We start from the raw sequence: 22,017 nt of genomic DNA on the forward strand, positions 1-22,017 counted from the left end.
TTTTATGTTAGACTGTCAGTGTAGTGTGTGTTAATATAGTTTGTGCATATACACTACCGTTCAAAAGTTTGGGGTCACTTAGAAATGTCCTTGATTGTGAAAGAAAATTACATTTTTTGTCCATTAAAATAACATCAAATTGATCAGAATTACATTGTAGACATTGTTAATGTTGTAAATGCCTATTGTAGCTGGATACGGCTGATTTTTTATGGAATATCTACATAGGCGTACAGAGGCCCATTATTAGCAACCAACACTCATATGTTATAATTTTAAAAGGCTAATTGATCATTAGAAAATCATTTTGTAGTTATGTTAGCACAGCTGAAAACTGCTGTCCTGATTAAAGAAGCAATACAACTGGCCTTCTTTAGACTAGTTGAGTGTCTGGAGCAATCAGCATTTGTGGGTTTGATTACAGGCTCAAAACGGCCAGAAACAAAGACTTTCTTCTGAAACCCGTCAGTCTTTTCTTGTTCTGAGAAATGTTCTGAGAAATGAAGGCTATTCCATGCGAGAAATTACCAAAAAACTGAAAATCTCGTACAACACTGTATACTACTCCCATCACAGAACAGCACAAACTGTCTCTAACCAGAATAGAAAGAGGAGTGGGAGGCCCCGGTGCACAACTGAGCAAGAGGACAAGTAATAGTTTCTAGTTTGAGAAACAGACGCCTCACAAGTCCTCAATTGGCAGCTTCATTAAATAGTACCCACAAAACATCAGTCTCAATGTCAACAGTGAAGAGGTAACTCCGGGATGCTGGCCTTCTAGGCAGAGTTGCAAAGAAAAAGCCATATCTCAGACAGACCAATAAAATATTAAGATGGGCAAGAGATCACAGATACTGGACAGAGAAACTCAGATTACAAACAGAGAGTAGCCCTTTGATTAGCTGTTCAGGAGTCTAATGGCTTGGGGGATGAAGCTGTTAAGACGCCTTTAGGACTTAGATTTTACGCTCCAGTACCGCTTGCTGTGCGGTAGGAGAGAGAACAGTCTATGACTAGGGTGGCTGGAGTCATTGGCAAATTTTAGGGCTTTCCTCTGACACCACCTGGTATAGAGGTCCTGGATGGCAGGAAGCTTGGCCCCCGTGAAGTACTGGGCCATACCAGTCAGTGATGCAACAAGTCAGGATGTTCACAATGGTGCAGCACTAGCACCTTCTCAGGATCTGAGGACCCATGCCAAATCTTTTAAGTCTGCTGAGGGAGAATAGGTTTGTTGTGCCCTCTTCATGACTGCCTTGGTGTGCTTGGGCCATGTTAGTTTGTTGGTGATGTGGACACTAAGGAACTTGAAGCTCTCAACCTGATCCACTACAGCCCCGTCGAGGTGAATTGGGCCGTGTTCGGCCCTCCTTTTCATGTAGTCCAAAATCATCTCCTTTGTCTTGCTCACGTTGAGGGACAAGTTGTTGTCCTGTCACCACACTGCTAGGTCTCTGATCTCCTCCAAATAGGCTGTCTCATCACTGTTGGTGATCAGACCTACCACCGTTAATGTCGTCAGCAAACTTAATGATGTTGTTGGAGTCGTGCTTGGCCATGCAGTCGTGGGTGAACATGTGGTACAAGAGAGGACTAAGCATGCATCCCTGAGACCCCTGTGTTGAGGATCAACATGACATATGTGTTGTTGCCTACCCTTACCACCTGGGGGCGACCCATTAAGAAGTCCAGGATCCAGTTGCAGAGGGAGGTGTTTAGTCCCAGGGTCCTTAGCTTAGTGATGAGCTTTATGGGCACAATATTGTTGAACACTGAGCTGTAGTCAGAGACTTGTCAGTGTGGTGCCATGATAACAACCTCTCCCTCAACGTGATGAAGACCAAGGAGATGATTGTGGACAACAGGAAAAGGTGGGCCGAGCACGCCCCCATTCTCATCGATTGTGCTGTAGTGGAGCAAGTTGAGAGCTTCAAGTTCCTTGGTGTCCACATCACCAAAAGACTATCATGGTCTAAACACACCAAGACAGTCGTGAAGAGGGCACGACCACTCCTTTTCCCCCTCAGGAGATTGAAAAGATTTCCTCAAAAAGTTGTACAGCAGAGAGCATCCTGACCAGTTGCCTCCGACCGTAAGGCACTTCAAAGGGTAGTGCGTAAGCCCAGTACATCACTGGTGCCAAGCTTCCTGACATCCAGGACCTATTAAATAGGCAGTGCCAGAGGAAGGGCAACATTTCTTCCCAAAGACTCCAGTCACCCAAGTCATAGACTGTTTTCTCTGCTACCGCTCGGCAAGCAGTACCAGAACGCCAAGTCTAGGTCCAAATGGCCCCTTAGTAACTTCTACTCCCAAGCAATAAGACTGATAAACAATGAATCAAAAGGCCACCCCAACTATTTGCATTGACACCCCCCACTTTTGTTTTTAGACTGCTGCTACTCACTGTTTATTATCTATTTATAGTCACTTTACCCCTACCTACAGGTACAAATGAACTCGACTAACATGTGCCCCCGCACATTGACTCTCTACCTGTAACTCCATTATTGTTTATTGTGTAACTTTTTTTGTTTGTTTTGTAAATATTTTCTTAACTCTATTTTCTTAAACTGCTTTGTTGGTTAAAAGCCCTTAAGTAAGCATTACACGGTAAGGTCTACAACTGTTGTATTTGGCACAATTGACAAATAAAATCTGATTTGATTTGACCTAGAGTAATCCAGCTACGTCTCTGCAAGACATATAATATTGCAGATTTTCAAGTCCCTGATAGCAGACTCTCGAACAAAACTCATCCATCTTGTTCTCAAGTGACTGGACATTTGGCAATAGAATGAAGGAGAGTGCTGGTCAATATTCTCTTCAGTTCAACCTCACCAGGATGCCGGCACGTTTTGGTAGCCCATGATACAAAGGAATGGGGTTGTTGAAGTCAGATTTAAAGTCAAAATCAAGGTTAGTAACTGTCTATCTTATGTCCAGAAGTTATTGGCAGTCATACAGTGGCAAGAAAAAGCATGTGAACTCTTTGGAATTACCTGGATTTCTGCATGAATTGGTCATCAAATTTGTTCTGATCATCATCTAAGTCACAACAATAGACAAACAGAATAGTCTGCTTCAACTAATAACCCACAAATTATTGTATTTGTCTTGTCTATATTGAATACATCATTTAAACATTCACAGTGTAGGTTGGAAAAGTATGTGAACCCCAAGGCTAATGACTTCTCCAAAAGGTAATTGGAGTCAGGAGTCAGCTAACCTGGAGTCCAATCAATGAGACGAGATTGTTGACGTTTTTTTAGAGCTGCCTTGCCCTATAAAAACACTCACAAAATTAGGTATTCACAAGAAGCATTGCCTGATGTGAACCATGAATCGAACAAAATAGATCTCAGAAGACCTAAGATTAAGAATTGTTGACTTAATGCTGAAAAGGGTTACAAAAGTACCTCTAAAATCCTTGATGTTCACCAGTCCACGGTAAGACACATTGTCTATAAATGGAGAAAGTTCAGCACTGTTGCTACTCTCCCTAGGAGTGGCCGTCCTGCAAGGATGACTGCAAGAACACAGCGCAGAATGCTCAATGAGGTTAAGAAGAATCCTAGAGTGTCAGCTAAAGACTTACAGAAATCTAAGGAACATGTTAACATCTCTGTTGACTAAACATGCTAACATCTCTGTTGACTAAACAAGAATGGTGTTCATGGGAGGACACCACAGAAGAAGATACTGTTGTCCAGAAAAACATTGCTGCACGTCTGGAGTTTGCAAAAGTGCACCTGGATGTTCCACAGCGCTACTGGCAAATATTCTGTGGACAGATGAAACTACAGTTGAGTTGTTTGGAAGGAACACACAACAAAAAATGGCACAGCACACCAACATCAAAACCTCATCCCAACTGTAAAGTATTGTGGAGGGAGCATCATGGTTTGGGGCTGCTTTGCCTGGACAGCTTGATATCATCAACAAAAAAATTAATTCCGAAGTTTATCAAGACATTTTGCAGGAGAATGTTAGGCTATCTGTCTGCCAATTGAAGCTCAACAGAAGTTAGGTGGTGCAACAGGACAACGACCCAAATCAAAGTATCTCAACAACAGAATGGCTTCAACTGAAGAAAATATGCCTTCTGGAGTGGCCCAGTCAGAGTCCTGACCTCAACCAGATTGAGATGCTGTGGCATGACCTCAATAGAGAAGTTGACACCAGACATCCCAAGAATACTGCTGAACTGAAACTGAGTTTTTTAAAGAGGAATGGTCCAAAATTCCTTCTGACCATTGTGCAGGTCTGATCCGCAACGACAGAAAATGTTTGGTGAGGTTATTGATGCCAAATTAGGGTCAACCAACTATTAAATCCAGGGGTTCACATACTTGTTCCACCCTGCACTGTGAATGTTTACACGGTGTGTTCAATAAAGATATGAAAACGTATAATTGTTTGTGTGTTATTAGTTTAAGCAGACTGTGTTTGTCTATTGTTGTGACCTAGATGAAGTTCAGATCAAATTTTATGACCAATTTATGCAGAAATCCAGGTATTTCCAAAGGGTTTACATACTTTTTCTTGCCACTGTATGAACGTTATGTATCATTTTTTTTAGATAAACACAAAACAAGTAATTACATAGCAAAAACGGGTTGGAACTCGTAAGATGCGATGACAGAGAAGTGTGACATCTTTTTTCAGAGGTACTGACTCTGGACATGCCATCATTTTCCTTCTCTTCTTTTTTTTTATTTTCCCCTCCCCACCATGAGGCTACCCTGGGGCAGCAGGGTAGCCTAGTGGTTAGAGCGTTGGACTAGTAAATCCCCGAGCTGACAAGGTACAAATCTGTCATTCTGCCCCTGAACAGGCAGTTAACCCACTGTTCCTAGGCCATCATTGAAAATAAGAATTTGTTCTTAACTGACTTGCCTAGTTAAATAAAGGTCAAATAAAAAAAAATTTAAATGAATGTTCCACCATGAAAATATTTATGTATGTTTTGCTCATGTCAAGAGACATGCAAGAAAAAGTATGATTTATTGTGGTATTGTGTAGAAATGCTTTACAATTTAAATGACTTATTTGAGTTATGAATTCAGTGTATTGTTAGGTATTTTGGATATTGTCGAGGCCTATATGGTCATTACTATTTTTGCGTAAGTGGAGAAAATGTAAACTTTTTTAACATTACACCTTCTGTTGAAATTAAAGTTGCCTTTAGAGTTTTACTACAAGATATGAATTACAACAATGATGTTTTTCAAATTATGTATTTTAGTAAAACAAAAACGAAGTAGATAGTCCACTTCATCTTCAAAAATAAATTAAAGGTCAAATTGAAGAAATAAAAAGCTTAGTCTTAAGTACTATATCTTTCTGATTTGACATAATTTTAGGTACAATTATCCTTAATATTTGGACCAGAATCAGGCTCTATCTCCAGTACCTATTGTTCCTACAGGGAGGATTCACCATCTTCATTGACTTTTATAATTTATCTGCAGATAATTGCTAAAAAGAATGCAAATTAGGGAGCCAAATGAGTGTCTCGTTTACCGATGTGATTTGGTAGGTTACAGTACACTGACCAGTCACTCACTTTAGTGTCACTGTCTGGGAAGTCCTGACATGGGCTACAAAGCATAGGAGAATCCAAACAAGATCTTTGGTTTACTTGTCTCAGTGCGATACTATGGACATATAACTACGTTGTATGATTTATGAATGGTAAAAGGATATAGGTTATCGACTATATTCAGTCAGTTCAACACCTATAAATTGGTCAACACTGATTGTCAATCAAAGCAGAGTAAATAGCATATGAACCATAACTCCGTGACTGGCTACAGGAAACACGTAGGATAGATATAGGTCTGAAGCAGTTTGGGTCTAGAGTGTCTCCCCCATTGAAGAGGGGGATGACCGCGGCAGCATTCCAATCTTTGGGAATCTCAGAGGATCCAGATTGGGTCCAGATTGTCTCGCCCGGCTGATTTGTAGGGGTCCAGATTTTGCAGCTCTTCCAGAACATCACCTATCTGGATTTGGGTGAAGGAGAAATGGGGGAGGCTTGGGGAGGCTTGGGGGAGTTGCTGTAGGGGTTGCAGGGCTGTTGATCAGCGTAGGGGTAGCCAGGTGGAAAGCATGGCCAGACGTAGAAAAATGCTTATTGAAATGCTCAATTATAGTGGATTTATCGGTGGTTTCCTAGCCTCAGCGCAGTGGGCAGCTAGGATGAGGTGCTCTTAATCTTCATGGACTTTACAGTGTCCCAGAACATTTTTGAGTTTGTGCTGCAGGATGCAAATTTCTGCTTGAAAAAGCTAGCCTTAGCTTTCCTAACTGCCTGTGTATATTGGTTTCTAACTTCCCTGAAAAGTTGCATATCACTGAGGCTATTCGATGCTAATGCAGAACGCCACAGGATATTTTTGTGCTGGTCAAGGGCAGTCAGGTCTGGAGAGAACCAAGGGCTATATCTGTTCCTGGTTCTACATTTTTTGAATGGGGCATGCTTATTTAAGATGGTGAGGAAGGCACTTTTAAAGAATAACCAGGCATCTTCTACTGATGGGATGAGGTCAATATCCTTCCTGGATACCCGGGCCAGGTCGATTAGACAGTGTTTTAGGGAGCGTTTGACAGCGATGAGGGGTGGTCGTTTGACCACAGACCCATTACGGATGCAGGCAATGAGGCAGTGATCGCTGAGATCTTGGTTGAAAACAGCAGAGGTGTATTTGGAGGGCAAGTTGGTTTGGATGATATCTATGAGGGTGCCCGTGTTTATGGATTTGGAGTTGTACATGTTGGGTTCATTGGTAATTTGTGTGAGGACATCATGCTTAGATTGGATAGCCGGGGTGTTAAGCATATCCCAGTTTAGGTCACCTAGCAGCATGAGCTCTGAAGATAGATGGGAGGCAATCAGTTCACATATGGTGTACAGAGCACAGCTGGGAGCAGAGGGTTGTCAATAGCAAGTGGCAACGGTGTGAGACTTGTTTCTGGAAAGGTGGGTTTTTAAAAGTAGAAGCTCAAATTGTTTGGGTACAGAAATGGAGAGTAAGACAGAACTCTGAAAGCTATCTCTGCAGTAGATTGCAACACTGCCCCCTTTGGCAGTTCTATCTTGTCGGAAAATGTTATAGTTAGGGATGGAAATGTCAGGGTTTTTGGTAGTTTTCCTAAGCCAGGATTCAGATACGGCTAGGACATCCGGGTTGGCAGTGTGTGCTAAAGCAGTGAATAAAACATACTTAGGGAGGAGGCTTCTGATGTTAACATGCACGAAACCAAGGCTTTTACGGTTACAGAAGTCAACAAATGAGAGCACCTGGGGTGTAGGAGTGGAGTTAGGCACTGCAGGGCCTGGATTAACCTCTACATCACCAGAGGAAGAGAGGAGGAGTAGGATAAGGGTACGGCTAAAGGCTATCAGAACTGGTCGTTGGAGATGGAATGGTTGCTATCTAACTGGGAGTCTCCTGAGTGAAAACATCCAAAGTTCTTCAAAGGTAAATTATTTAATTTGATTGCTTTTCTTATTTTCGTGAAAATGTTGCCTGCTGCCAGCAGAGCCTAGCATAGCATTATGCCATGATAAACTTACACAAATGCTTGTCTAGCGTTGGCTGTAACGCATATTTTGAAAATCTGAGATGACAGTGTGATTAACAAAAGGCTAAGCTGTGTCTCAATATATTTCATTTGTGATTTTCATGAATAGGAAGATTTTCTAGGGGTATTTATGTCCGCTGCGTTATGCTAATTCGTTTGAGGCTATGATTACGCTCCCGGATCCGAGATTGCTAGTCACAAGAAGTTAAGGCATATTGAGCAGGGCTAGGGCCTCTACAGTGAAATAAGACAATACTCACTAACCAGGACAGTAATGGACAAGGCATATTGAAATTAGGGAGAGGCATGCGTAGCCGAGTGATCATAGGGGTCCAGTGAGTGGTTGGGCTGGCTGGAGACATGGCGATTCAGACAGCTAGCAGGCCGGGGCTAGGAAGCTAGCCTTAGAGGGATGTTGAGATGGCGGAAAGTCTATTTTATCCTCCGCGTGTGGTAACGTCGATATACCAGTCGTGACGGAATACAAATCACACAGGTCGCGGGAGGTGGGACAGACAGCAGACTGTCAAACCAGAAGTGTTTCCCGTTCATAGCTTGCTTTGTGACTTACAAGCGCCTGTCTTATCAATAGATCGCTAGAAGATGTCGTATGTCGTTCATTCTTGCTGGAGAGGGCTCAACTGACCTTTCTGACAAACAAATGTACATTTTTATTTGAAAAGTTTTGAAATGGAAAAAGTAGCTGGATCTTACCGGCTGTTTAGCAGATGGCCAGCACTTAGGTAAAATACTGGAGAGGCGTACCATTCCTGTGATTAAACAGTGTGTGTGTTTGTGTAATGTATGTGACATTTTGACCAGACCGGATGACAATCAGCTCAGTCTGACCTTTCAAAGTGAAATGCCCCATCGTAAAAAAAATAAGGAATACACTGAACAAATGCCTCTCTCTTTGGGCTAATTCCTCATACAGAGGATTCTAGAAGATCCTGAAAGAAAAAAAAAAAATTTTTCCTAAATCTTCTGGGTAAAATGCATTCTCTTCTTCAATAAGGAGATCGCTACAATACCTTTTGGCCTCCAAAGCAATGGACCTCTCATGGACTTTCATAATACAATACAGTCTAATTTAGCAGACACTGTTATCGAAAGGGACAATGAACCCATAGTATTGATAATGTGTTGTCCTAACGGGACTTGAACCTATTACCTTTATGTTGCAAAATCTACAAAAATACTGAGTATATAATGTGAGATTTGAGCCCATAAAATTGCCAACCCTTTGGGACTTGAACCTACAACCTTGGTGTTTCCAGCACCTAATGGGACTTGAACCTACAACCTTGGTGTTTCCAGCACCATCGGCTTTTAACCTACAACCTTGGTGTTTCCAGCACCTTGTGGGACTTGAACCTACAACAGTGGTGTTGCCAGCAACTTATGGGACTTGAACATACAACATTGGTGTTGCCAGAGACTTATATGACTTGAACATTGGTGTTCCCAGAATATTGTGGGACTTGAACCCACAACATTGGTGTTGCCAGCAACTTATGGGACTTGAACATACAACCTTGATGTTGCCAGAGACTTATATGACTTGAACATTGGTGTTTCCAGCACACTGTGGGACTTGAACATACAACATTGGTGTTGCCAACCCGTTGAGCCTTGAACTTACAGCTTTGTTTTTTTCAGCACTTTATGGGACTTCAACCTGAAATATTGGTGTGACCAGCACCTTGTGGGACTTAAACCTGTCACCTTGATGTTAGAATCATACAGCGACCCTCTTGTCTCTCCTGTTGTGAGTATGGCAGAATGATTCCCTCACAGCTTCTTGTTCTTAATGAGGCTTGTCAACATGAGCCGACCTGATCCTGCCTGCTTCTCTCAACAGATGCTACCAAAACACACACACACACGTACAAACACGCACACAGGCATGAACGCACGCACACACAAGCATGCATACACACACACTGGCACATGAATGTACACACACACACACACACACACACAAACATATATGCAGACACACATACATACACACACAGACACACACATACGTATCCACAGTTGCAAAAACACAGACACACACACACAGGCCACCCAGAAGCCACCAAGGCAACTGCCAGCACACATTATTACCCACATTTAGTGAACGATTAGGACGGGGAAACGGCAGCAGGTGCTGCCTGCTTGCTGTTCTCTGCCTCGTCTCCTCTGACTGCATGCACATAGTCTCTCACTCACACACACCACAGTGAAGACAAAAAAAGTAGGGCCAGTTTAATCATGGGTTCATGTGAGCGATAGGCCTTTCACCAAATAGTGGAAATCCATGTTTATAAATCTAGTGGCATAGGGACGAACAAACCCTGCATGTTAGTGCTGACTAATACAACATCAGTCAAAGCATTCAACTCATCATATACAATTTGATAGCATTAACATTTGTCAGAATTTGTTATAATGCTTACATCAGTTATTGAATGAACATGTAATTATGTTAATCAATGCATGGCCTAGTGGTGCGTGGTTCAGCTGTTTGTTCAGCCACGCCCGCCTGCAATTGCTAATAACCCATCCACAGCCGACCGACTATGTGATAAAATGAAAAGCTGAGGCCGGCACCCAACCATAACCCGCAAATATAGAAGATGCGCTATAGGCTACAGTCAAAGACTGAAGAACTATTTTTTGACAGGGGGTGCAGTATTTTCTTTTGCCTGATTTAGATATGTTTATGCTTATAATGTCTAACATTTTGGTAGGATATTTGTTAGTCAACTTGTCTATAATTAGATTTAAGCAGCTTCTCTTTTGTCATGATATGTTGCCCTAGAAGACAGAATAAGGTAATAGATCGATTGAAGCATTCTATCTAGTTAACATCTGTAAAGTTCTCTGTGTCATCTTTCGCAGAGAAAAGATGTTTAGGGACTGGGGAGAAAATACAATAAAGAAAAAAAAAGGCAAACATTTTCTGTGCAAAATATCCAAATGCCCATCAGTTTGATCAGATGTAAGGAAAAAGCTTTGAGAACGACCCAACGTGTTTCTGATAAGATTTCAGTGTGGCTTCGATACATTTTTTATGTGGCTGAAAAACGATCAGCTTTTATGATGAAGACAGCACCTGTACAGATCGTATCTAACGGAGCAGTGCATTCTCTCAAGATGCAGAAAGAAAGAAATTATATTTCTCCAAATTTTGTCTAAATTAGGGGTATCATTTTTCTTCAAGAAATGCTTAATTCTGCAGGAGTTATTATTAAGGCTATAGCCCTATTCGCACGGGACAAGTATTACTAGAGAACATTGGTTATGTATTTATTACCCCAGAATACCCCAGTTATTTTTTCTTGCTCATACCGTGAGCAACAGCTATAAAACTAAGACATTTCTTTCAAAACACAGGGATGTCGATTCACACGGGACTAGTATTATCAGAGGACTATGGATTTTGCCAAAAAAACTGTTGGTTAATTCTGATTAGTCGTCCAGATTTCCGTTTCCATTTAACCCATCTAAACAACAGTTCCCTTGACATGCCATAGGCCTATTTGAAGATCCGTCTTGTGACCGTGGAATTTGTATAGGGCCTCACAATCATCACACATAACATAACCGGCACTGCTATCACTCTCTTCTACCGCTTCACCAAATCTTTCCCAAACATTACTGTTCTGTCCCTCCCTTCTCTTTATTTTCAACTCTCCTTTCATAGCTTTTGTCTTATTGAATTAAACTTCGCCAATGTCATTTTGCCCCCATGGATTGACGTACATTTTTTCTTCCCATTGGGCGATTGGCTGTGTAGGCAACTTGGCACACGTACAGTTAAGCCCTAAAGTTTAGACTTATGCACTAATACCAAACAGCTTAAAATAATGAAAGAAAAACCACAATGTAGACTATAGAAATTGCACATTAGTTATACATTTATGGATTTTTTTAAGGTATCGTTTCTCTTAATTCAACCTGCCCTTCAACCACACGATATTTAATGACCCTAAACCCATTTGCCCCACAGATATAACTGCAGGGACTGCGAGTTATGAGTCAACCCATGCATCACTAGCGTGGTCACAGAAAATAAATAAGAAGTGGCATCACTAGTCATTTTTTATGAGCAAAGCAGCCCCATAATCGTGTGTGTGTGATTGTGTGTATGTGCATGCATGTGTGTGTGTGTGAATGTGCATGTGTGTGTATTCATTACCTGGAAGTAGGTGAACTGGGAGTGGTAGAGGTCAGGGTAGATGTGCAGGGTGGTCCCCACCACCAGCAGCAACTCAAACTTGTGCAGAGAGGAGATGATGTAGCCCGTGAAGCCCAGGCACCAGACCTTAAGCATAGCCTCCAGGTCAAACAGCACTGTAAAGGCAACCTACGAACAGATAGACAGAGATCCCAGGTCACAGTTGGTATTTTATTAATGTGACCCACCGGGGTTCAAACCCAGATCTCCTGCCCATCACAAGACTGTGTTAGCCAGCTGAGATAATGACTAGACTTGAGGCGCCAACTCAAGTCTTCAGGTGTCAGTCAAGGTTACTCATCACATGTATGTGTGCACCCTTAAAAACAAAAAACATGTCAAATTTGCTGTTTCACATGTGAAATAGCCGTTTTCACATGTAGAGCTTAAACTTCACGTGAAACCATATTTTCACATGCATAAAATTTCACGTTAAACACCACATTTTTACAAGTGAGAAAAAAAACGTGTTTTCAACTCACATGTGAATTGTAGTTTCTCGTGTAAATATCACCTTCACATGTGGAATTGCAAGTTCACATGTCGAAATCAATAACGTGAAAATCAATGTGTAAAAAATATCACTTCACCATGTTATGAACAATCATACGTGAAAAACGAATTTGCAGTTTCACATAAGAACTTTACACATTTACATGTTAGTCATTTAGCACTCGTATCCAGGGCGACTTACTGGAGCAATTATGGTTAAGTGCCCTACTCAAGGGCACACCGGCAGATTTTTCAACTAGTTGGCTTGGGATTCGAACCAGCAACATTTTGGTTACTGACCCAACACTCTTAACCACTAGGTAAACTTTCACATGTGGAATTGGAAGTTCACATGAGGTAGACTTCACAGTGTTTTGTTACAATACGAATATCCTTGACTGATTTATATGCATTTATGTGCCAGATCACACCCACGTGAATGTTTATTGGTGAATATTGTTGTTTTAGGTACTAATCTGAAAAATATTGCGATAAGAGACCTTTGTCCATAGATACTAGAGGTCAACCGATTAATCGGAATGGCTGATTAATTAGGGCCGATTTCAAGGTTTCTTAACAATCGGAAATCGGTATTTTCGGCGCCGATTTGCCGATTTAAAAAAATATATATTTTTTTAATTGTATACCTTTATTTAACTAGGCAAGTCAGTTAAGAACACATTCTTATTTTCAATGACGGCCTAGGAACGGTGGGTTAACTGCCTTGTTCAGGGGCAGAATGACAGATTTTCACCTTGTCAGCTCGGGGGATTCAATCTTGCAACCTTACAGTTAACTAGTCCAACGCAATAATGTGTGTTTTGCCAGCAGCTCTTCGTTGTGCGTCAAGCATTGCGCTGTTTATGACTTCAAGCCTATCAACTCCCGAGATGAGGCTGGTGTAACTGAAGTGAAATGGCTAGCTAGTTAGCACGCTAACTAGAGGGACGGAAGCTATACTGTTTCACTGGCAATACTAAAGTGCCTATAAGAACATCAAATAGTCAAAGGTTAATGAAATACAAATGGTATAGAGGGAAATAGTCCTATAATTCCTATAATAACTACAACCTAAAACTTCTTACCTGGGAATATTGAAGACTCATGTTAAAAGGAACCACCAGCTTTCACATGTTCTCATGTTCTGAGCAAGGAATTGAAACGTTAGCTTTCTCACATAGCTCATATTGCACTTTTACTTTCTTCTCCAACACTTTGTTTTTGCATTATTTAAACCAAATTGAACATGTTTCATTATTTACGTGAGGCTAAATTGATTTTTATATTTTATTATATTAAGTTAAAATAAGTGTTCATTCAGGATTGTTGTAATTGTCATTATTAAAAATACATTTTAAAAAATCGTCCGATTAATCGGTATCAGCTTTTTTGGCCCTCCAATAATCGGTATTGGCGGCGAAAAATATTAATCGGTCGACCTCTAATAGATACCAAATATCAAGTTCCATGCAGATAAGTCATTTGGTGCAAGAAGATCTATTTTCCTTTTCCATAATGGTGGAAAATCCATCATGGCGGACCTAATGGGTCCCTGAGGCAAATTAGTTCCTTGTGAGGACAGGGACCTGTGTCCGAAATTTCATGACTTTACGTCAAACGGGTTGAGGGGCGTAACCTTTCAAAGTCTGCATTTTCAGTTTCTTGTCATAGCGTCCCCATCTGGCCAATCAGTGTAATTATGTAAATTCCGGATCTCTATGGCAAGATGCATCATTCACCCACGTTTTGTCAAAATTGGGTCAGTGCTGTCTGAGATATCGCATGTGACTAATGTACTAACGAACGCACTAACAGACGGAGACAGATCAACAGTCTCCTTCCCGATTTCATGTTGGGAGACAATACGCTTGTGAGGTAATGAGAAGGAGAGAAATAAAATAAAAAAATAGATTGAAAGGAGAACAAGAGATAACGTGATTGCAATCATCCCATAGGGAAGGAAAGGGAGTGGCCGGAAGGGGGAAATAGCTGGAAAAACCAAAACCTGCATTTAGCTAGAAAACCAAAACAAGTATTTCCTATATTTTTCCCTTCACCTAGTCCTGATTGAGTGGAAAAACTGTGATCAATGGATGGATGATAAAAAAGAGAGGGAGCAAAGGGAGAGAATCTTGTGTGTGGTTTCTCCCATCTCTTATCTTTCCCATTCAGCTGTGTGAGAAAGAGTGAGGCCGGGAGGGAGGTAAAGAGGGAGACACGCCTCTCCTTCATTGTTCACGCTCTGCCACCTGCATACTGATGGCATCGACAGAGCCGGGCAGATTGAGAGCAGGTTTGTGTGTGTGTGTGTGTGCGTGTGTGTAAAAACACTTCATGATGGCGAGTGCAAATCAACTGTTTCCGTTTACAATCCGATAGTAGCAACAATATTATAATTGTACAAAAAAAATAACTATAAAATCATAGATTTTACTCCCAGGTTTGAGTGTGATTCAATCGGAGGTACGTTTTTCATTTTATGTTTGTGTGGTAGTGAATATGAAGCCCAATCCTCAATCAATCAATCAAATGTATTTATAAAGCCCTTTTTACATCAGCAGTTGTCAAAGTGCTTACAGAAACCCAGCCTAAACCCCCAAAGCGCAAGCAATGCAGATGTAGAAGCACTGTAGCTAGGGAAAGGGAGGAACATAGGAAGAAACCTAGAGAGAAACCAGGCACTAACGGGTGGCTATTCCTCTTCTGGCTGTGCCGGCTGGAGATTATAAGAGTACATGGCCAATAACCTTTTGAAGCATACGTTTGAAATATTAATAGCGGACCTTACAGGGCGAGTTCTTTTTGCACGTAGTACCAGAAATCTTTTACCACTGTTCTAGAATTTGATTGTCGCATTTTGCCACTGTTCTCTGCACCCCTGACTGTATCAAGACAGCGTTGTCTGCTTCATATGAGGCTTTATAAAACAGTCCTTTTTAACCACTGAATCTCTTATCTTGTCTGCCAATAGTAGGAGCAGCGAGTACGTATAGTATTATTGGTAATTAAATAATTATTGTTATCAAATATATTGCTTTTATAATATCTGAAAGAGGCATTGGTATTAGCTTGTCTGAGGGGGTGCGCGTGTGAAACAGGGCGTGGAACCTGAGGTACTAAGTCCAGTGTATTTGCTAAAATAGTGGCGAACAAACAGTGAGAGCGGGGTACAGTATGAGCATACAGTAGATTCAGAGAGTATTCAGACCCCTTGACATTTTCCAGTAATCTACAAACAATACACCATGATGACAAAGCAAAACGTTTTTAGTATTCAGACCCTTTACTCAGTACTATGTTGAAGCACCTTTGGCAGCGAATACAGCATTAAGTCTTCTTGGGGATGATGCTAAAAGCTTGGCACACCTGTATTTGGAGAGTTTCTCGCATTCTTCTCTGCAGATCCTCTCAAGCTCTGTCAGGTTGGATGGAGAGCGTTGCTACACAGCTATTTTCAGGTCTCTCCAGAGATGTTCGATCGGGTACGAGTCGGGCTCTGGCTGGGCCACTCAAGGACAGCAGAGACTTGTCCCAAAGCCATTCCTGCATTGTTTTTGCTGTGTGCTTAGGGTTGTTGTCTTGTTGGAAGGTGAACCTTTACCCCAGTCTGAGGGCCTGAGCATTTCCTCCAGACATGACGCTTGGCATTCAGGCCAAAGAGTTCAATCTTGGTTTCATCAGATCAGAGAATATTGTTTCTAATAGTCTGAGAGTCCATTAGGTGCCTTTTGGCAAACTCCAAGCTGGCTGCCATGTGCCTTTTACTAATGAGTGGCTTCCGTCTGGCCACTCAACCATAATGGTCTGATTGGTAGAGTGCGGCAGAGATGCTTGTCCTTCTGGAAGGTTCTCCCATCTCCAAAGATGAACTCTGGAGGTTTGTCAGAGTGAGCATTGAGTTATTGGTCACCTCCCTGACCCAGGTCCTTCTCCCCCGATTGCTCAGTATGGCCGGTCGGCCAGCTCTAGGAAGAGTTTTGGTGATTCCAAATATTCTTCCATTTAAGAATGACGGAGGCTACTGTGTTCTTCGGGACCTTCAATGCTGCAGAAATGTTTTGGTACCCTTCCCCACATCTGTGCCTCGACACAATTCTGTATGGGAGTACTACAGACTTCATGTCTTGGTTTATGCTCTTACCTGCCCTGTCAACTGTGGGACCTTATATAGGCAGGTGTATGCCTTTCCAAATCATGTCCAATCAATTGAATTTCCCACAGGTAGACTCCAATCAAGTTGTAGAAACATCTCAAGGATGATCAATGGAAACAGGATGCACCTGAGCTCAATTCCCGAATCTAATAGAAAAGGGTCAGAATACTTACGTAAATAAGGTATCTGTATTTTATTTGTATTACATTTGCAAACAAAAAAAAAATCCGTTTTCACTTTCTCATTATGGGGTATTGTGTGTAGTTTGATGAGGAAAAGTGTTTATTTAATTAATGTTAGAATAAGGCTGTAACGTAACAAAATGTGGAAAAAGTGAAGGGTCTGAAAACCTTCAAAATGAACTGTTTATTTCAAATGCAGGCCATGGCTAAGGAAAACACTGGCAGGCATCTTTAATACTTTTGAACATTTTTTTTAATGAATTACATTTATTTCTCCCCGGAAAAATTAGGCTACAGCAGTGGCTACAATTCATCATCATGTCAAAGTATTATGACCACTGGACATGTAGCCAGATGCCTGCCTCATCGATAAGCGAGGAAGATATTTTGGAATCCTCAAATGTGGTGAGTATAATGGCTTGGATAGCTTAGCCTGGTCGGAGTGGAGGAGAGTGAAGGAGAGTGAGTGGAGGAGAGTGAAGGAGAGTGGATCAAGTCATGTAAGCAACAAAGTGAGGTAATTTGTGCGGGTGATCAGATTGAATGGTGTATCCATGAAATCAGCTAAATTGTATACAGAAGCAACATCTCATTTTGTCAACAATTATTCTGACATTTCACATTCTTAAAATAAAGTGGTGATCCTAACTGACCGGGACTAAGACTGGGAATTTTTACTAGGATTAAATGTCAGGAATTGTGAAAAACAGTTTAAATGTATTTGGCTAAGGTGTATGTAAACTTCCGACTTCAACTGTAACTTATGATTTGTTTTCTGTCAGCACAACCTGCTATTTAGACTGGTTTATGAAATGAGTTTGGCTGTGGATGTGTTCCGTGTGATGCTTGGATGATCAAGTTCATTTATCTTTCACAATAAAAGGTCAAATTGAGGAATGAAGGTGAAGATCTTTATTTCCCATCAGTACAAAACATTATTTAGATGCTTTTCAGACTGTTATAGGCCAATTTCTTTATGTCTACAGTATTCTCTTGGGTATGCAATCTGGTTTCTGCTCAGGTTATGATGTCTCACATAAACATTAAAGGTCCTCAATGGTGTCATCATTGGCCTTGATTATAAGCAATGTTGTGCTGTTATTTTTTGTGGACTTGGCCAAAGCTTTGGATACGGTAAACAATTCTGTTCTTGTCAGCCGGCAAAGGAGTATTGGTGTCTCTGAGGGGTTTTTGGCCTGGTTTGCTAACTACCTCTCTCAAAGAGTGCAGTGTATAAAGTTAGAAAATCTACTTTGTCATCCACTGCCTGTCACCAATGGAATACCCCAAGGCTCAATAGTAGGCCCCACACTCTTCTCAATTTACATCAAGAACATAGCTCAGGCAATAGGAAGCTCTCTCATCCATTTATATGCAGATGATAGTCTAATATTCAGCTGGCCCCTCCCCGGATATTGTGTCAAATGCTCTACAACAAAGCAAAACTCCTCATAGGACACATCACTGCACTCTATACTCTTCTGTAAACTGGTCATCTATGTATACCCGTTGCAAGACCCACTGGTTGATGCTTATTTAGAAAACCCTCTTAGGCCTCATTCCACCTTATCTGAGAAATCTACTGCAGCTCTCATCCTCCACATACAACACCCATTCTGCCAGTCACATTCTGTTAAAGGTCCCCAAAGCACAAACATCCCTGGGTTGCTCCTCTTTTCAGTTCGCTGCAGCTAGCGACTGGAACGAGCTGCAACAAAAACTCAAACTGGACAGGTTTATCTCAATCTATTCATTCAAATACTCAATCATGGATACTCTTAATGACAGTTGTGGCTACTTTGCTTGATGTATTGTTGTCTCTAACTTCTTGCTCTAGAAGGCTAGCATCCTGGAGTCGCCTCATCACTGTTGACGTTGAGACTGGTGTTTTGCGGGAATTATTTAATGAAGCTGCCAGTGGAGGACTTGTGAGGCGTCTGGTTCTCAAACTACACACTCTAATGAACTTGTCCTCTTGCTCAGTTGTGCACTGGGACCTCCCACTCCTCTTTCTAATCTGGTTAGAGACAGTTTGCGCTGTTCTGTGAAGGGAGATCTTCAGTTTCTTGGCAATTTCCCGCATGGAATAGCCTTCATTTCTCAGAACAAGAATAGACAGACAAGTTTCAGAAGAATGTGCTTTGTTTCTGGCCATTTTGAGCCTGTAATCGAACCCACAAATGCTGATGCTCCAGATACTCAACTAGTCTAAAGGCGGCCAGTTTTATTGCTTCTTTAATCCGAACAACAGTTTTCAGCTGTGCTAACATAATTGCAAAAGGGTTTTCTAATGATCAATTAGCCTTTTAAAATTATAAACTTGGATTAGCTAACACAACGTGCCATTGACGGTTGCTGATAATGGGCCTCTGTACGCCTATGTAGGTAATCCATAAAACATCTGCCTTTTATAGTTACAATAGTCATTTACAATATTAATGTCTACATTGTCTTTCTGATCAACTTGATGTTATTTTAATGGACAAAAAATGTGCTTTTCTTTCAAAAACAAGGACATTTCTAAGTGACCCCAAACTTTTGATAGTTTATATATGTATTTTTATTTATTTTTTATCCCAATCCTTTTGCCTTTTGGTAGGCCGTCATTGTAAATAAGAATTTGTTCTTAACTAGTTAAATAAAGGTTAAATTAAATAAAATGAATAAAAAACAATGCTATTTAGATGCGTTTGTGCATCATATGTAGACGTTCTGTTGCTACTGTTCAAATAACATATTTATGATGGTACGATGCTGTGACCACTCAACATTACATTGATCACAAATATCTTATCATAAGAGTTATGAGGTCAATGTTAGGGTTAGGGAAAATAGGATTTTGAATCAATATCAAGTCAAACAAGGATAGTAAAACATACAGTATGGTGTTTGTGTGTATTGTACAGTATGTTTGTGTGTTCTGATCCCTTACCTCAGCCAGGTAGAACTCGTCATAGTGCCTTTGGTGGTTCTCGCCCTTGTAGTAGTTGCTAGCGGCAACGATTACGTCTACGGCAACCATAGTCAGAATGAACATGTGGAAGATAGAGGAGCGCATCAGTTGCTGCGGAAACAGAGACATTCATTTAGAATTCATGTAGAATAAGGACATATTGACATCTATTCTATAACAAACACACCCATCCAGATACCCACGTCCACATATGAGAGGTTCCTCGGGCTGACCTAAACGACAGTACACTTCTTTTGACCGGAGCCTTACGTTTATGTCTTTTCAGTTTTGCTCAAAAAACACTTTGGTCTGGACAAACAGTATGAGTCTTGCTACAATATACACTGAACATAAATATACATGCAACATGTAAAGTGTTGGTCCCATGTTTCATGAGCTAAAAGATCCCAGAAATGTCCCATAGCTCTAAAACATTGTGCACAAATGTGTTTACATCCCAGTTGGTGGGCATTTATCATTTGCCAAGATAATCCATCCACCTAACAGGTGTGGCATCAATAAGCTGATTAAACCGCATGATCATTACACAGGTGCACCTTGTGCTGGGGACAATAAAAAGCCACTCTAAAACGTGCAGTTGTGTCACATGCCACAAGTTTTGAGGAAGAGTGAAATTGGCATGCAGACTGCAGGAATGTCCACCAGAGCTGTTGCCAGATATTTGAATGTTAATTTCTCTACCATAAGACAAATGTTGTTTTAGAGAATTTGTCATTACGTCCAACCGCTCTCCCAACCGCAGACCACATGTAACCACGCCAGCCCAAGACCTCCACATTTGGCTTCTTCACCTGTGGGATTATCTGACACCGGCCACACGGACAGCTGATGAAACTGTGGGTTTGCACAAACTAAGAATTTCTGCACAAACTGTCAGAAACCGTCTCATGGAAGCTCATCTGGGCACTCGTTGTCCCGTAACCGACTTCAGTGGGCAAATGCTCACCTTCAATGGTCAATGGCATGCTGGAGAAGTGTGCCCTTCACAGATCAATCCCGGTGTCAACTGTACCCGAAATATGTCAGACAGCGTGTACGGCGTCGTGTGGGCGACAGGTTTGCTGAAGTCAACGTTGTGAACAGAATTTTAGCTGCCAGCCATGTTTGCCTTTCTATTCCGGAAACATCATGTACAAAAATATTTTAAGATCAGCAACAAAAAAAAAAACACATATAATAGCAGAATTGCTCAGGAGTAAAATGTCCTCTATACATTCCAGCAACATTTTCTCAGATGGTGAAAATGTCACAGAGTGAAAGTAAAGTCAGCCATTACCTCCTTAGTGGATACAAATAAAATGAATTACCTTCAGTAAGACTTCTGCTCTAAGAGTTTAAAAAAAAATGTTGTAGAGAAAAAATAGTTTAAATTTAAAACTCAAAATAACATAATTTGCTTCTTTATGCCACAGTAACACATTTACTTGTGAAAGACCTTAAGCTAGGGTATGATGGTATAAATGGATGCAAAAACATATAATTGATTTTCACAATTGCCAATACAATCAAAAGGATTTGATCAACCCAAATTATACATTTATTCTAATTGTAAAAGCTAAATACGACCTCCCATCATTCCGAGGTAATGATTCATGCGCAAACCATTAAACAAGACAAATGATGTGCCTGGCTGGTGGGGATTTAAATATCCTCTCGTCTCAGTTATAGCAAGATGGAGAATGAGAGAAATTAAGAGAGAAATGGGGGTGAGAGAAAAAGAGATATGTAGACATGGAGAGAAGGGGGATATTCAGAGACATAAAAGAGAGAGGAGAGAGAGAGGCAGAGACATGAAAGAGGGAGGAGAGGAGAGAGAGGTAGAGAGAGAGAGGGAAGAAGAGACATGAGCTTGAGCCTGTAGGACAGTGGTTCTTATTGGAAATGGCAACAGGCAAACATGGCTGGCAGCTAAACTTCAGGGGATGAAAAGCAATCAGGACTATTTCATTAGATAGAGAGAGAGGGGGAGAGGGAAAGAGGAATTAAGAGAGAGAGAGAGAGGTACAGCAAAATCACTATGTATTCAGACATAATAAACAAAATGGAGAGAGGTAAGTCCCTGTTTTATTTCTTCCATACTCCAAGATGGCATAGCAGTTCAGACGTCTTTTCGTGTCCCGTGTCCCGTATATATATATATATTTACAACTTGTTTCACATCATTTTTTAAAACTTTTTCCATCAACTCATCTTCAAAACACTCTCCTGCAACCCGCCTCACCAATTTATATTTATAAAAAAAGTATTATTTACCTCAAATCTGTAATCCTCCAAGAAGCTAGCCAGAAACTCCAAGAAGCTAGCCAGAAACTAGCCAGAAGCTAGCCAGGAGCTAGCCAGAAGCTAGCCCAGAAGCTAAACCAGAAGCTAGTTCAGAAGCTAGTTAGCTTCTTTACTG

At 41.1% G+C, this 22,017-nt stretch overlaps 1 protein-coding gene across 3 annotated transcripts in view; it reads right to left on the reverse strand.

Moving 5' to 3' along the window:
• The window catches only part of nalcn (sodium leak channel, non-selective), a 277,670-nt gene that overhangs the window by 134,941 nt on the left and 120,712 nt on the right, over positions 1 to 22,017 (reverse strand). For all 3 annotated transcript variants that reach the window (XM_024388657.2, XM_042306734.1, XM_024388656.2), the window contains 2 exons: positions 19,578 to 19,709; positions 11,780 to 11,947 (listed from right to left, as the gene is read on the reverse strand). In XM_024388657.2, coding sequence (XP_024244425.1) covers positions 11,780 to 11,947; positions 19,578 to 19,709 — 300 coding nt within the window. The remainder of the gene's footprint in view (positions 1 to 11,779; positions 11,948 to 19,577; positions 19,710 to 22,017) is intronic.

The sequence above is a fragment of the Oncorhynchus tshawytscha genome, linkage group LG26 (assembly GCF_018296145.1).
Source record: "Oncorhynchus tshawytscha isolate Ot180627B linkage group LG26, Otsh_v2.0, whole genome shotgun sequence".
Classification (NCBI taxonomy): Eukaryota; Metazoa; Chordata; class Actinopteri; order Salmoniformes; family Salmonidae; genus Oncorhynchus; species Oncorhynchus tshawytscha.